General features: G+C 37.8%; 1 protein-coding gene across 2 annotated transcripts; it reads right to left on the minus strand.

Annotated features, from left to right (window-relative positions):
• Positions 1-1,117: 1,117 nt before the first annotated feature.
• LOC149012447 (Zinc-finger domain of monoamine-oxidase A repressor R1 protein) lies at positions 1,118-12,893 on the minus strand. Of its 2 annotated transcripts, none has more exons than XM_089159156.1 (14): positions 12,417-12,893; positions 12,236-12,333; positions 12,064-12,150; positions 11,800-11,968; positions 11,422-11,670; positions 10,759-11,301; positions 9,943-10,094; positions 9,651-9,845; positions 9,469-9,559; positions 9,235-9,403; positions 3,026-3,136; positions 2,839-2,935; positions 2,538-2,643; positions 1,118-1,645 (listed from the first exon to the last, which is right to left on the minus strand). In XM_089159156.1, the coding sequence occupies exons 1-14, from the start codon at positions 12,666-12,668 to the stop codon at positions 1,478-1,480; spliced, it is 2,487 nt and encodes an 828-aa protein (XP_089015282.1). In that variant the 5' UTR covers positions 12,669-12,893; the 3' UTR covers positions 1,118-1,477. The 2 variants fall into 2 exon arrangements, with proteins under 2 accessions (XP_089015282.1, XP_089015281.1); XM_089159155.1 differs by having other exon boundaries at positions 11,422-11,673.
• Positions 12,894-16,971: the final 4,078 nt, after the last annotated feature.

The raw sequence follows: 16,971 nt of genomic DNA on the forward strand, positions 1-16,971 counted from the left end.
TTGTGCATTATAAACGAAATTCTTACTTATAAACAAAGGCATGGTTAGTTTAAATCAGAAACCACCTATATTCATATTGCAAAGAAAAACTTTTTCCAAAGCAAAACAATACTCAATAACATGAAATTTGTACAAACAATTCATAACCAAATTCATTTCAAAAAATTTCATATCAGCCCAATGTATCAAAAGCTATAATCATGCATCTAAAGTTATAAACAGAAATGAGGATAGATTGTTAGTGACACCTTATCTTGAGAAAGAGTAACAGAGAAAAGGAGAGGAAAACATGAACATATGATATTGTTGACATGGTAATATGGGATTCATGAAAATATATTTAGGTATTTATTAGGGATTTGAAAATTGAAAAAATCTAGCATCCATTTGATAACGTTAGTGGAAGTATTTTTTGTCTAGAAAAATAGAAAGGTAAAAATGTTAGCAAGTGTACACACAAAGAAAATTCACTGAATCTGAGAATTAGAAGGATGAGAGAAAAAATCAACTTATCAAATCATCATGCATCAACCCCCTCTTCCCACGTTTTCTTTTGTTGGTATTTTTTTTTCTTCTTTCGATGAATGAAAATTTTCATTACCAAACCCTCCAAAGTCAATTGGCACCGAATAAAGCCACACAACAAGCTAAGAAAAACAATATAGAACTCAAGGCCAAAGCTTGGGGCAATCATAGAAAGCGAATTAATGTCAACGCAGGGTTGGTAGAGAAGTAAGATCCATACTTCTTAGTGGAAAGGTCATGGGTTCGACCCTTGTAGACGACAAAGCTTCCCCTAGAACGTAATGCGTGCAAGCTGGCCTGTCATGAACAAAGATAAGGGCATAGGGGGACATGGGCCACAGGGTCCATCAAGGGGCTTACAGCTTTTGTTGGGATGGTGTGTAATCCGCTCTTTTGAAACTTGCTTCCGACTCTAATGATCCCATGTCAAACTTGAATGAGCAGCTTGCAACCACCCTAAGGCAGGTTAGGAGGTTATTAGGGCTTCATGGCCAACTCACAAAATTTCTTAATTAGGGGATTTATTGGCTGATGTGGCACCCATTGTTTTATCAGATATGTTCTACTTGAAATGTGCTTGCAGAGGACACTGGGTTCAGGTTTTCATTGACAATAAGCAGCAGCCCAAGAGAATGCTAAAAGACCAGACAACTACAACCATAGCTTGGTGTTTTAGTTGAGTTCAATAGAGCATTTTCCACAGGCATCACAGAATATGAATATGGGAGAATACAAATACAAAAATCCCTAATACTTGAGAAACTTCACAGTAAAGAAGCATTACAACTCTAAAATGACAACTTTTAATCCTCTCTTGACCCCAACTACCAGAGTCTTAATGCTCATTTGTTGAGTGTATCTTGATTCTAACTAAACCCTGAATAACATCTTGTATAGGCATTTTGAAAGTACAGGACCACTAGAGGATCAACCAAAACTTTGTGGACAATAATTAGAATGATACTTCAAGTTCAGACTCAGAAATAGCATTGTCGTCTTTGAGCTTTGAGTTGTACAGGTAACACAACAGGTGTAAATATGTGCACATTTGTAAATTCAAAATGAACAGGTGATCAACCAAGCACAACAGTAGCTTAGTTCTCCAGATCATCTTCACTGTCTGTAGTCAAAAAGAGAAAGATGTCAATTGGATTGTTGTAGGAAAAAAACTTACTTGCAGCCATGATAGAAAATAACAATTGAACTGCATTTAATTATCCCAGTTGTGGATTGAAAAATGTAGTAAAAGGAATAGGGAAATAATTGGGGTTTCCTATAGCAAATAACAATTAATCTGCCTTTTTTATATCCTTTTAGAATCCAAAAACAACGGATAATTACATGAAAAGTGAAGCCTTGGCTGGTTACATTTGATTCAGGAGTAAGGGCAAATCCAATAGGTTAGCCAGTGTATTTTCTTCAGATACATATGGGGTAGGAAATACTTGTTGGCAACATATTTTTGGTTCCAAAACAGTCACACAAACGAAAAATCAGAAGCAAATACAGCATTTTAAAAGCATATTCCAGAACTCTACAATACAGGACTACTAAGTGCAGCCGTTTTTTAAAATCAAAATTGCATGGAAGTACAGGAAAAAAATGTCATTGTAGTAGATGAGATTTCTTATAGTACAAAAAGATACAAAAAACTGTTAGAAGTGTAGGAATTGGGGGAAGGCAGCATGCTTGTAAATAGAGATTTTCAAGACAAATGCTAACTTTCAGCATTCATATAAATTATATGGGTAAATTTTATTACTACTTTCTTTTTGGTGGAAAGTAAATTTTCTTATTTGGTGGCAAGGAATTAGTAGCGGTTGCACTTTTCATATTAAGTTGATTTTTACATAAAAACAGCATAGAAATACTAGAAAGCATAAGATCTTTATGTTTATGGCAGAAAACCAAAATTAGGTTTTTCCAATTGACTAGCCAAGATCAAGAGTTCAGACTTTTGCAATGGCAGAAAGACAAGATTTATTGCATTTTATCTGAAGTTTGGGAAGCACCTGCAACCACTCTTGTTGGAGAAGATGGAGATGAATCTTCTGGAGATTCATTTTTCGACTTCCTTCACAATTCATTAAGGGAAGTACATCAGGGGCTGTAACTGACCTGAGACAGTTAAGAAACCAAAAAGTTGCAAAGTCAAAATTTCTAGCCACAGCTATATCTGTTATTATGAATATAATACAGTAACTTGGAAAATGCCAGAGGAAGAATTTATCAGATAGAAAATTGATCATGAAGCCCAAGAATCCAAGCTGTCTTTCATGAAATACAAGTAATGAACAAATAATTGCTGCTTACCTTGAAGAAGAAATATACAACTCAACCAGTTCTAGGTGCTTCACATCATGACTATACCACTTCTCTTGAGGTACAACAGAATCCCACTTTCCAATATCTACAAAGTCAAATACGAAATAGAAGAAAGCATTGAAATTTTTAACCAAGATGAAAAGCATTTAATAAAGAATATCTAGTAGAGACAAACCTTGACACAACAGATTTGGTTCGCTAGAGTAACCTCTTAAATTCCAATACACACAACCATTTCTATCTGAAATAACTGGCTCTGTCCTCACAGCATCTGATCGTTGTTTCTCTGCAGACATTTTGTAATGCTCAGTAGCTTTCCCATTTAAGAAAAATTTGCAGTAGCAGCTACAAGGCTCAGAAGATATCAAAAGAAGGTACAATCATTGGTAGGTTAAATTCCAAGTAGAAAGCCCATGAAGTAAGAAAGAGTTCAAGGGAAATTTTCTATGGACATTTATTGCTCTCATGTTAAAAAGTAGATTACTAGATTTGGTCTGAAATCTGTCACATCAAAACTAGGGATGAGATAGTTAAGTTGATGATACTTATTAATAAGTTAAGAGTCCTTCCATTAATTTATTGTAAATGATGGACGTTAGAGATGCATTATTAAACCACATTCCAGATAGGGATCAGCTTCCATCAGTTTTAATCCAAGAGAATTTTACAAGACTCGTAGATCCTACATCTTAAGTTAGTTTCTGGCATAACCCCCCCCCCCTCTTAAATATTCAACCATCTTGAACAACCCAACTACAGGTCAGATCAGGGACAAGTTTTAACTAATGGAGGTACTTGCTACTAGTTGTTAACCCCAAAATATCTCAAGAGATTCAAGGGCTGGAAAAACAGATATTACTACTTTACTGGTGCAGCCAAATAACATCAAAACAGGAAAACCATAAGTTTGATTTGGTTACAAAAAGGCCAGAGTACTTAAAGTCAATTAATCCTCATTTAATGACAATGAAAAAACCTTCAACAATCACACAAGAGCAACCAAAATTGTCCGAAACAGAGAGCCATAGCAATTGGTTTCACGTTTAATAATGAAGAGTGGAAAAGATAAAAAGAGTAGGTATATGACATGATCTTCTCATTCAAACCCAGATCAACACATTTTGCCAACAGTGCAAAGCAGCTTACCTTGCAGAACTGCATCTCACAGTCATGGAAATCTCAATAGAACTGATATAGCAGGGCAAAGCCATGGTTAAAAACTTCATCAGATAGTGGTTTAGCGGTTTAGCTCTCCTCAATGACAGCTTTAGGGAAAGAACGATGAAGAAGCCTTCTTTGCATGGCCTACGTGATCATGTACAACCTTGGGCTCTCAGCAGATAGGAGCTATTTCAAAACTGATCTAGCATTGAAAATAAGCACTAGAAGACTTCTTGCATGTATAAAAAACTGGAGTTCATCACAAGCTTATGGGTGTGGCTCTGACCCCCTATCAATTGAACTAAAGTCCAAAGCTTCTGACAAACCCATGCCGGGCGGATACTTCGCATCAAGGTGGGAAAGCCCTTCCCAAGGCTATAAGCCCAACTGTCATACACAACCCAACTGGTGCAGGACTAAACTCCCATCCCAGTCCTAACAATGGAGAGCATTAATTGCTTTACCTCCACTTGACTTTCAGCAATGAGCCCCACATGGCCAATGTAAAGACAACTGGCTTTGATACCATTTGACAACATCAAGCCCAAATACCCGAGCACCAAGGCAAAAGGCTCTTTACACAGTCATAAGCAAAACTTCAGTCTCTCTCCAATAGTCCCTCTTCAAAGTGACACTTGACCAAAAAAATTTCTAATGTATTACACTTAGAGCAAATTGCACTAGCACCCCAAAATGGAGATCTTAAAGCACTGACACCCCACTATACGTTTAAAAAGCACAAAGACCCTACAATTGGATTTTCATTAGATCTATTTGTCCAATTTGTCATTGAAAACATTTCAAACACTGCTTACTATAAGGATATTTTTTGAAAATAAACAGTGATTTAAATGTTTTCAGTGATAAATTTGACAAATATATCTATTGAAATTCTAATTTTGGGGTCTCTGTGCTTTTTAAACATAAAGTGGGATGTCAGTGCTTTAAGGCCCCCATTTTGGGGTGCCAGTGCAATTTGCTCTTACATTTATGTCTACATGACTCTTCAAACAGACAAGATACATGACGAAGACCTTTTCTATCTTATACCCATCGCAAAACGAAAATACAATAAACCTTTCTTTAGGCTATCCCAGTAACTAGCATTAATACACCTTTGCTCAAACCTCTGGATTTCTCCTTTACCTCTCAAAATTACAGGTCCATCCCTCCTACCTTCTCTAAAGAGTCAAGAGACCCTAACTTGCTAATTGATAGAGAACCTCATAATTCCCTCAAACAGTCACATCTCTCACAACTATTTCCTCTCAAGTCTCTCTCTCCAATGTCTCCTTTCTCCGACGTGATCAGGAATGCAATCACCATGGCAACCATATATTCTCCATAGATGCCATCACCTTCCAACATTAAATGGAAGGATCACTTAGACGTTAACGTTATCATTTCCTGCATTTTATTTCCAACACAAATCACCTACAGTGAGGGCTGACTCTCTCTCCCTCTCTTTGTTCGGATAATATCCAACTTATCTCCACAAGTTACTAACCATATTAAAAACAGAATGCAAAGAAAAATGAGACAAACTCCAAACTATTCAGCCATACTTGAAGCTCAAGCTAATCATAAATGAGTCTTCATAACTTCAATGTCTACTCTGAATGTGATGTAAATAGGGTTGGACCCAAAAACCAAATCCAAAAAAGGGCACTAAAAGCTGGCCGAATGCCCCAGGGGTATTTTGGTCATTTTCAGTCCCCATTTGGGGCTCAATATGGCTCTTGGTCTTGATCCAAGGGTCGGGGATCTACTTTTGGTTTTCTGTTTGAGTCAGTTGTTTGAGAGCTATAGTCCATTTAAAATTATGTTTAGTTAATTGAGGATAAGATTCCTTATCTACAAAGGGATCTTATCTTTAAGAGTTCATTTCCATGTAGAAGTCAGTTATTTAAGTCTCTTAAAGTTTGTTTATCTCTGAAATTAGTTATTTGAGTCCTATTTTAGTAAGTGTTTGTTAACTAGTAAGTTTGTTTGATCCCTATTAGATAAAGAGTCCCAAGTTGAGTCAAAGTGTGTTGTAATTGGCTATAAATGGCCCCTTTATTTCATAAGAAATCAGACTGGATTATTTGAATTAAACAAAGGCTTGGGCCGTGGGGAAGGAAACCCTTACGGCCTACACTGGAGAGTAATTCCCAAACCTCAGAAATTCCAGCAAACAACTTCATTTTCTTCAAGTAATCAAGCATCTAGTCAAAGAAGCACCCCACTCCATCCTAGTCCTCCCTCTTGGCCGTAACTTTCCCTAAGCCCTACCCCTCATCCCCACGACATCCCCAGCCCCTTCCCCCTCTTGCCCTAACCCCCATAAGCCTCCTTCCCCTTCCTCACTCCCACGGCTCCCAAATCCCACTCCCTTTAGGAAACCCCTATTCCCTACTCCGTTTTAACCCATTCTCCCTCCACTAGGATCACATAACCTTCTAGACCTCATTCCTACTCTCAGTTTCCTCAAAACAGTCCTATTCCCCTAAGTTCTAAAAGATCTGCACTTCATCTTCTTCCTTGAGTTTTGCAGAATTTTTCAAAATTCCAGAAATCTAAATTTTACTAAGCTCTATCAATTAGATCCTAGTCTAATTGATGGAACTACGGTAGAAGACAGTTCTGCTCTGCAAAACCAGTAAGCCTAGCCCCACTCCCAACCCTAACCGGAACCCTAACTTGCCCAGAATTTAAATTTTAAATCTAAATTTTGAAATTCAATAGAACTCAGATCTGATCTCCATATTCAGCAGTCTTTAGAGACCCTAAATCCCCTAGCCAAAATACCCAGAAACTCCACTTTTGTGCTGTTTCCTTTCAAAAAAGATCCTGAAGATCTAACCGACCCTGGGTTACACTAGAATGTATCCTGATTCTGCTCTAATTAAATATACGTTACCAAATATATATTACTTTTATGAATATGTCGTTCTACTCTTCTATTTTTTTTCCACGAATCTTGGATGTTCATAAGATATATTATCAATGTACAAACAGGTATTAATGGTTGGAGTGACAACCATATCTATGGGAGGATCGAATTTTATTGTGTAGTTGAAATTTGTTACAGCACTCGTAAGATTTGGCTAAGCATGAGACACACTCTTAAATATAATTGAAAGAGCAGTGGGCCGAAATCCACATTGCAAATGTACACGTCATTTTTTTAAATTTTCTAAATGAAGCTCTTCCATTGTGAGTTAAATGAAGAAAACAATTTCTTAATTTACAACTTAAAACTTGTAATTGGGAATGAAGTAGGAGTCACTTTCTATACATTCTTGACTACAATACAGGTACATATCCCTATACTTGCTCCCATAATTGAAATATATAACCATACCCATCATCACAGTTAACCAGCTTAATAATCTGATCCATTTCATAAGTGCTTTGAGTTTATGATGTGAAACCTATAGCTCTACAACATATAGTTCTAGAGGAAGAAGAAACAGGAAGGATGCTTAGTTGTCAATGATCCCCTATGCCGCACTACCAATGGTCTTGGATTTAGGATTCTGATCTTTAAATCCCAATGATCTGAAAGTAACTTTTAACACCTATCAGCCAACTTAAATTGCTGCACCTAATAAATATATGACAAAATAAGGATTCAGGAAATCAAAAATAAACGCTACTTGGGACGATTGTAGTTTTGGCACCCAGACATAGTTTCGCAGCATCACCGATTCACCGTTTTACCATGGAAAGTACTCCCTACCACCATGGAAGGCAGAAATCTCCCCAAGTCAATACATGTGCATGATCTCCAATTGCCCAGTGCACTTAAGGGGATCCAGAGGGCCAGGAAATAATCTCTCGCCCCAATACTTATAAAAGATATATTAATCTCCATTCCCATAATGATGTTTTTGGTACTACCTTTATCCCCTTAAGTCCTCCCTTCTGTGTTCCAAATTGGTTGGTAAAACAACAGATATTATTTTTTTCCCATCACCTTGGTTTCCATGCAGTGGTCTATAACGTTTCAAACGTCAATGAAAAGATTAGTTGTGGCTCACATGGTTCGAGAACTGGCAAGATCTAAGCAAGACCTGGCTTGGAAAGCCAAGACGAGATTATGTGCAAATCCCAAGAAATAGTAAATCTCAACCAAGATCTCCAAACAACCACTGTTATAAATATCCCGCAACTCAATTGACTCCACTCAATCTCCATGAGATCTTGGTTCTCTCGTCATCTTACTTGTTGCTTTGTTGGTATTCCTAATTTTGCCAAATTATTTTTATTGGAGTTCTCACTAGAACACCTATTAAACTTCATTAACAACACTCCTATGACATCTATAGCAAAGATTGAAGAGGTTTTCAACCAAACCTTCAAGAAAAATGAGATTCTATTCCAAATTTGATTTTTCATTTTTTCAACTTATATGTCCCACACTAGTGTTTTTAGTCTTGTACCCTTGTGTGGTACCTTATAACTACACCAATCTTGTTGTGTGATTGTGAACTTACCAATTTAAACATTGATGATGAAGATGAACATGTGTGACATACAATATATCATAGTTATTTGAGTTTGAACTATATATATGTATAGTAAATCATGTGAATCTACATAGGCTGGATTGCAATTTCCAGCCCCAAAATATCCTTAAAAGTTAAAACTCACCAAGATGGGCCATCAAGTTGGGTCGAGATGAGAGGAATTTTTTCTCCAACTCGATGAGCTCTTCCGAGAACTTGGTTTCTTGGCCCACTAAGTGTCCACCAAGATCAAGTTCACGAACCATGGTGGCAAAATAAGTTGACACTTTTTTGAAAGGAGTTTACCAATTTTTGGATTTCAAAAAGTTTATATAGGATTTTGTATCAACAATAAAAGTTTCATTTTAGATTTAGGTAAAAAAAAAAAAAATAAAATAGAGAATGTAGCAGCAATGGTCCCAACAAAACAGATCTTGCCAATGGCAGTCATATAATCATATTTTAGGTTCTACACTATGGTCAAATATATTGCCTTAAAAATTAAAACAGAATCTCTAGTTAATAAATATATCAACGGCCAACTGACATCCAGAATTGAAATGCTCCAATTGTTGAGGAATTCCACAATCCACCAAAATTAAAATACACATATAGTCAACTAATGCTGTTAAGACAGCTGGGTTATCAGGTACTCAGTTAAACGAATATCATGCATGACAAGAAGGTTAAGAAAATCAAGAAACTAGAGAAACAAATGGAAGCAACATACTCTTAGGTACCAGGCCCATTGTTTCTAGCGTCTCTGTATGAGCTTTAGCCACTTCAACTTTAATTTTTGAAACCAGATCGTTGTGCTCGGATATAGAAACAGGAGCACCATGTGTGAGCAGGATCGACTTGGCCACCTCATTCTGTAGCTTTGACTTCAAGCACTTCTCCTGCACAAGACTCCAATGTAAGAAAAGGTAACTCTAGATCAACATTAATCACACCGAGTGGTTACCTTATCTTTTGCAGAAATGACCTTTAATTTTGCTTCCTTTTCACTTTCACGAAACTTTGAATTTTGCTCATCAATCCAATTCCTCAATTTTCTGAAGAGATAATGAAGGAATTAAATATAATTTTCAGAAAGAGTAAGACCAGCAAAAGAAAGAGATGCCACAATAGAGCACCATAACTTACACTGTGCCAAGAGTTTCATCACATAGAAAATTCATGACTCTCAACTTTTGTGAAGAGTCCAGCTTATCATAGCTGTCACCACTAACAAAACAGTTAGCTGGCAAATCCTTAATAGCACAACTTGATTCAGAAATGCATTTTGCAAGAGCTTTCAACCATGAGTCCTTACAGGTGGTTGTACTTAACAGATCAGATCTAAAGGAAAAGTTGCCAATAATCAGCTGATTCTCAAAATAACTAATTACCAAAAAAAAGGTACTTGTTTTTAAATGTTTTGAGCAAAGATATATACTCTTCCCCCGAGTCCATTTGTATCAGAGACAGTAGCTGACTGTGAAACCGAATACTTGAAGAATAGTGTGTTCTATGGATTCTACGCCCACTGCGACCACATAGTAATTCCCGAAGAACTGATTCAGCCTGTCCTTTCTTCAGGTCAAGAACCTGAAGCACAAAACAAGCTCCTCAAGAGAAAAATATAGCAAGATAAGCTTCAACTTTATCCAGCTGGTTTTGACCCAATCAGCACCCTTAATGACGAAAATAGAGATTATCTTGTAATCAAAGAAAATGGATTAAAATGTAAGGTAATAATTTTTCCAACATTATGCATGGGATGGACCGGCACTTGCAATTTAAACAAGTAGCTAGAAAATTATTCTGGGGGAAAGACTAAAGAGAACACTTCAAAATAGTAGGCTACCCGTGCAAATTCAAATTACTTTACTTTACGGTGCGGAGCGGAACAGGAACCAAAGTAAGTGCATGTATCCAAACTAAGAAGAAAGCCAAAAATAACAATAAATTGAAATTAAGAAGAATCCGTTTAAATTTGACATCAAGCCTTTATCATTTCCAAGCCCTATTCACGAACCCGGCAATAAAAAGCACAAATGGAAAGATTGATTGTCTAAATCATTACTACTTCAGCATTAATTGTTCATAACAATTCATTCACAATGATACATTGATGATCAAAATGGAAATCACCAAGCAGAGCATTAAAAATGAGCTTCCTATGTTCAAATTCAATTAAATAGAAAAAGGGAATTACTTAAAACAAGGTAGTGCTCCATTTGTACAGAAATAAACCAGTGTGTCATTATACCTTCCGAAAAGCAGCACAGAATTCGAGGAATTGCAAGGCATGCCCGACATCCTCAGCAGATAAATCAATCCCTGCTACAGTTGTTAGATCAGTACCTTGGGGCAGCTGGATTTCCAACTTAGGCTTGGTTGCAGCATTATCCATATTCTTACACGGAACTGCTAACTTATTGCGATCTGGTAACTGCCTATCCTTTGTATCTTTTTTTCCTGCTTTCTTTTTGTGATCCCGAGAGGTTTTGTCGCTGATTTGCGATTCAGAATTCACCTTGTCTGGGTGCCTGCCATTACTACCAATTCTACTCTTTTCTTTTTTGAATGGCTTCACAGGGGTTTGCTCAGAAATTCGGGACACCTTGGAGCTCTTCTTGTCAGTGTTGCCTTCGCCAGCATTATTCTTCTGTCTTAACTCGTTTTGTTTTCTTTCTCCTGCCATGGCATCCTCAACATCCAAGGTTGAAGGCATGGGCCACAAATTCGAATCATTTTTACCATTAGAGAAGTTGGTCTTGCCACATTTTCTTGTTGAGACTGCCATGGTCTCCTGTTGGGATTCAGTCTTAGTTTATATTTAGAATTACAAAAAATTAACAGTGAAATTCTAAAAACAGAAAAAGATACCCAAGCTGCAAATCTATGATCTGAGAAACGTTATTTTACGAACCTCATCTGGAGCAGTCTTCAGTGTTGGAGAAGCACCCACATCTTTGAAAACTTTGTGCTTCTTTGGAGAAGCAACACTACTGCTACCTTCACCAGCATTGTCCTTCAGCCTTAACTTCTTCCGCTTGCTTTCTTTGATCTTGTTACCCTCACCATTCAAGGTTGGAGGCATAGGTTGCAAGTTTGGATCCTTATTTCCATCAAAAGAGGTGTCCGTGCTGTGCTGTTTTGTTGCAGTGGCCACAGACTCCTGCTAAAAAACAAGTATGAATACACAAATAGGAAGGAGACTCAACATCAATCAGCAAAACAGGCAAAACTATCAAAGATACCAATCGATGTAAGAAACATCAGTCTGCTTGTTTGGACAAGTACTCACATCTTTAAAAGCTTGCTGCTTTTCTGGAGAAGAACCAAGTCTTACCAAAGTTCGAACAGAGTTCAAAATTTCAGTGCCTTGGACATGGAGCATTTCAGAAACGGAGGAAAACCCGGTTTTCTTTGCCGTATGTACGAGTATACCTGTGGGTTGATGACCTCGTTTCTTCCTACAAAGAAGTGATTTTGGTCATCGAAAAATGTTGATGACAGAATAAAAATAAAAGCTTAGTGCCTCAGCTAGAGTATTTCTAAAAGTGCTTACATGCAAAAACTACAGTTGCAGATGCCTCTACACTTGGGACATTTCCAGTCATCCAACACTGCCGTTTCCACGGCATTCTCACCGTATCTGAGGTCGAAACCAACCTATCAACATTACGAAAAATATCCCAAACAAAAATGTCCACAAACTATTGTCTTCCTAAAGAGATTACCTGTTCAAGAGACATTTGTGGCAGAACTTAATGGTGCAAAGCTTGCCATTCTTGATATTCTTGCATGCCGACGAAAAATCCATCGTTTTTTGCCGACACTGTTAAGGTTCACTCAAATTTTTAACAAATGAAGCAAAACCCAATTCCCTAGTTCAGGTTTCAGTTCTTAAAACTAATTTACCTGGTGGCAACTCTTCCCATTCTCGGGATCGTAGATTCGGCCCCCGATGACACGAATTCCTGGGGATTTTCTGCGCTTTGACGGCGAAGAACTAGGAGATTGAGGAGGCAATGGTAGTGCCTCTTCTTGGTCCTGTCCAGCATCCTCTTCTGAGAGAGGTTGATTAAGATCAATTTCCTTCTTTCTCTTTTTCTTCTCCTCCTTGTTAGGTGACGCGATGGGTTTCGAAACAGAAGTATGGGATATCGCCATTGGAAGCTAAAGAGTAAAGAAAGGACAAGATCGAAAACTACGGGTGCTTGTCTCAGTGACAGTAGAACGACAAGTTCGATTTCTAAAAAAATTCGACTTTTCTATGTACTTCCATTGGCGGGACGAGCAAAGTTAGAGCAAATTGGAGTTTTGGACATTGGAGGGTTTCGGACGCGCCAAACAAATTCACGTTCCGATTTTGCAGGTTGGCCTGAAAATTTTGAATTCCTGGGCGAAGGTAGGTAAAAATGTAAAATCGAGGTCAACTTGTACAACTCGATAAAATTATATATGGTTCCGCTCCTCCATATCGGGTTTTGTATCGGTTTTGCATCTTATTGATTCTTATATCATCCTTTTTTTTCTTGGAGTCCGGATCATCTCTCCGTCAAAGATAGAATTTGGATCCTCTTCTCTCAGCTTGTCCATACAGTCATCCACACAAGTGATATTACCTTGAGTCTTGACATGGGCATGCCTATGAATGTGAATATGTATGACTGTATAGGTAGACTGGGTGGAGAGAATCTAGACTCTTCCTTGACTTTTGAACAACGAAATTCAGGTAAAGCCCAAGTGAGACACTAAGATTCTCATCTCTGATTCTTTTTCAATATTTACAACTAAGTCCATTACTACTGTGGGAAGGTGATCTTGTTTTTGCTTGTGGGTAGATTTTTATATCATGCCCAATATAACAAGTATATTTTTTTTGTTTCTATGTGGCAAATTTTGGAGAACGTGTCAATTGTTCACGAATATTTTTACTTTCTCTTGCATCAAGGATTGCATTGGGCTTCCTAATCTCTAAACTTTGCTTCTTGACTTGCTCATTGGAGGCGTTACTCGACCAAAATGGTTGAGCACATTCTTGCAGGTACACCTGTTTGAGCGGTCGAGCAAGATTTTATAACAACAATTAACGTCATCTGTGGGAACATGATCAAAAAGCCATCATGCATACTAGATCGAGAAGAATAGTTGGAGACGATTCGAGTCAAGGCGAACAAGATATTAATAAAGAGGATGCATCCCAAGGAAGAGTAAAAAATTCCTCATCATAATGCCCCAACAAATCAATCTGAACAGTGCCGAGGACAACCAACAGGTTAATCCTATTAACCTTGATTTAAATGGAGATGATCGACCATCGAAGCGAATGGAGGTGCAAGCCTTGACCAATCCTGAACTTGAACCTACTTTTATTTTTGAAAAAAGGGATAATGGTGCGATGTGGTGGAATCAACCCTCAACCTTCTTTTTGAAAAGTATGCCTATTACCAACCAACCAACGATGCACTAGTTTAGCTTTTGCACTTGTATTAAATTTAACTATAAACATAATTTTAACTAAATTACACTAACATAGGGTTGGGTTTGGCTAGGCTGGGTTGGCCTGAGGGTTAAACTTGACCCGACCTTAGGCTAAACCCGACCCGACCTTGTCAATGTTGATTATTTTGTAACCTAAGCTCATTATCCTTTAGGTTGAAAAAAATCGGGCTAAGATCGAGCTAGGCTTGGGCAGGCTAGGTCAACAGGGTTTTTTTAACACCCCTAGTCCAAAGTACCTCGAAGATATTGTAGGATACATTTCATAGTCAGAAAATCAGTAATCTATGGAGCATGCATCGACTGACACACAATGTTCATTGCATAAAATAAATCTGGTTTGGTAATGGTCAAATATTGCAAACCCCCAACAATACTCTAGAGTAAGGTAACATCATGAAAGGTCGAGAGTCAATCACTATAGAACCATGAGAAACCATTGAAGTGGCAATTGATTTACAATCCTCCATCTGAGCATGACGAAGTAAATTTGATGCATATTTGGACCATGTCAAACATAAACCAGTCCTTAGAAACAACCTCAATACCAAAAAAAAGTAGTGTAAACGCCAAGCCTTCCATAGCAAAAGTGTGGCCAAAAGTAGCAATGAAAGAATGTAGAAAAGTCTCACAAATTCCAAGAAGCACGATGTCATCAACATACAAAAGAAGCACCAAGACACAGCTCCCATTTTGGTAAACCAACATGGAAATATCAAAGAGACTACACATTAACCCAAAATCCAATAGAAATCCACTAAAACGATCAAACATGTGTGATTGCTTGTTTGAGACAATTAACAAAAAAAAAAAAAAAAAAGATGTGTTTGTTTGAGACCATACAATGAACCATGAAGGGACCTTTAGCAATTGGCTGAGAAGAATCCACATATCCAGGAGGTTGGGTCATAAACGCAGTAATGGTCAAAAAGCCATGAAGAAAGACATTTTTGACATCAAGTTGTGAAATCAACCACCATAACACAGTAGCAATACTCAAAACAAGCTGTCCGGTTTGACGACCGGACTAAAGGTCTCAACAAAATCTATAACCTCATGTTGTGTGTAGCCAGGAACCACAAGCCTAGCTTTAAGGCTTTCCAAAGAGCCATCGGCTTTTAATTTGGATTTGAAAGTTCACTTACATCCCTCAACATCCATATCAAGTTGGTGTGGAATTAATGTCCAAGTATTATTCACTGCCAATGCGTCGATTTCTTCATGGCAGCATACCAACCGGGGTAGGTAAGAACAGATTTAACACACCGTGGCTCAGGTGGAATAATAGAAGCTACAAGAGCATATTTTGGATTTGGTTTGTAGATTCCTGCTCGTGCACGAGGAACCATTCCATGAGTGTTACAAGAAACAAGAGGTTGGATCTCTGCAGGTGAAACAACCGAATCCGCACAGTAGGTGAAGGACATGAGGAACCCATAGGCTGAGCTAAGGACAAATCTGAATTTGATGGCATACTGGGTTGCGTAGAAGGTTCAGACATTATTATTGTTAGGCACAGAAGCTAAAGATGGTAACGGGCTGAAACAGATTCGAAAAAAAAAAAAAACAGTAGAGACCGAAATAATTGGAGAGGCATGCTGCCCAGAACAATGCATCCCAGAAACATTCTAATGAGAAGCAGGAGCATTAGAAGATACATGTACAGGAGCCAAATGAGTAGAACCAGGGGTTATCTCTACTGAATCAGTGACACCAGATTCAGAAAACCATGGTTGGAAGGAAGGAGAAACCACAGTATGAGGTGGAACAGAAACAAGAGAAGTCATAGGGGTAGTACATTGAGTCCAACCCTCAAATGAACAACAGTCAAGAACATCAGAGGAAGAAGAAACACCAGATTATTTAAAAGGAAAAACTTCCTCATAAAAAATGACGTCCCTGGATGTATACACACCCTCTAACTAGAGATTTGAAGGCATGTATACCCCTAATGATTGCCACCATATCCCATAAAGACACAAGGAAGGGACTGAGGCTTAAATTTATGAGAATTATAATCTCAAAGACAAGGATAACAAGTAGTACCAAAGACTCAAAAAGCATTATATTGAGGAGTCTGATTAAACAAAACATGTGAAGGATTGTCCATATTCAACACCTTAGAAGGTAAAAGATTAATTAAAAAGACCAAACATAAGTGATGAATGATCCCTTACTGCAAGCCTCTACCCAATAACAAAGGGGAACCACGGTGTAAAACATAAGAGCCAAACCAAGTTCAACCACATGTCTATGTTTTCTTTCAAGTATACTGTTTTGAGCTGGGATTTTAGGACAATATAAGTGATGAATGATCCCAGAATTTGCAAGGTGTGACTGAAAATCAGAAAGACCAAACTCACCCCCACCATGTCACATCCACTTAGCTGATATCCATTTACCTGAATACCTAACGGAGTGATCCACAGTCACAAGATCCGGTTTCATTCACATCACATACCATTTCACATAATAACATAATTATAAGAAAAATAAATCAGATGTTTTAATATTAAAGAATGAATATCATAAGTAACCAAGGATCTTAGAAGGATTTCAAAAGAAATAAGCGGAAGTGAAGTTAAATCTGATAAAAATGCTCATCCTCGAAAGAATGATAAATTGGAAATAATAAACTAGGACAAAAGTCTAAGTCTTCTAATGTTTCGCCTTCTTCTCCAAACGTTTGTACACTTGCAACTTTGGGTGTCTAGCTCGTAGTCCCAATGGCGAAGGAGGTGTCTCCTATCATTGTTGTTCGAGGCCATAATAGTACTCCACCATGGTACTTGGATTGTACCATGAGCAATAGTTAGTTCCCATTGTTTCCTTAGCTATATAATCAATGAAAATTTCTCCGAATTGGAGCTCGAGATCTCTTCTTCACTTGTAAAGACATTTAAAACACAAGCCACAAAGGGATGAGCTCCGAAGAACTCTGCAAGTAATTCGTATGCACATGCATATCTTC

The sequence above is a fragment of the Hakea prostrata genome, chromosome 6 (assembly GCF_041222555.1).
Source record: "Hakea prostrata isolate BN-2017 chromosome 6, UWA_Hpros_2, whole genome shotgun sequence".
NCBI lineage: Eukaryota > Viridiplantae > Streptophyta > Magnoliopsida > Proteales > Proteaceae > Hakea > Hakea prostrata.

Bases quoted from the DNA above. Each gene is read 5' to 3' on its own strand.
- LOC149012447 (XM_089159155.1), bottom strand. From the start codon at position 12,668: ATGGCGATATCCCATACTTCTGTTTCGAAACCCATCGCGTCACCTAAC. The intron at 12,334-12,416 runs GTAAATTAGTTT...GAACCTTAACAG, and splicing joins ATGGGAAGAGTTGCCACCAG to TGTCGGCAAAAAACGATGGA. The intron at 10,095-10,758 runs GTATAATGACAC...TTTGTGCTTCAG, and splicing joins TCTGTGCTGCTTTTCGGAAG to GTTCTTGACCTGAAGAAAGG.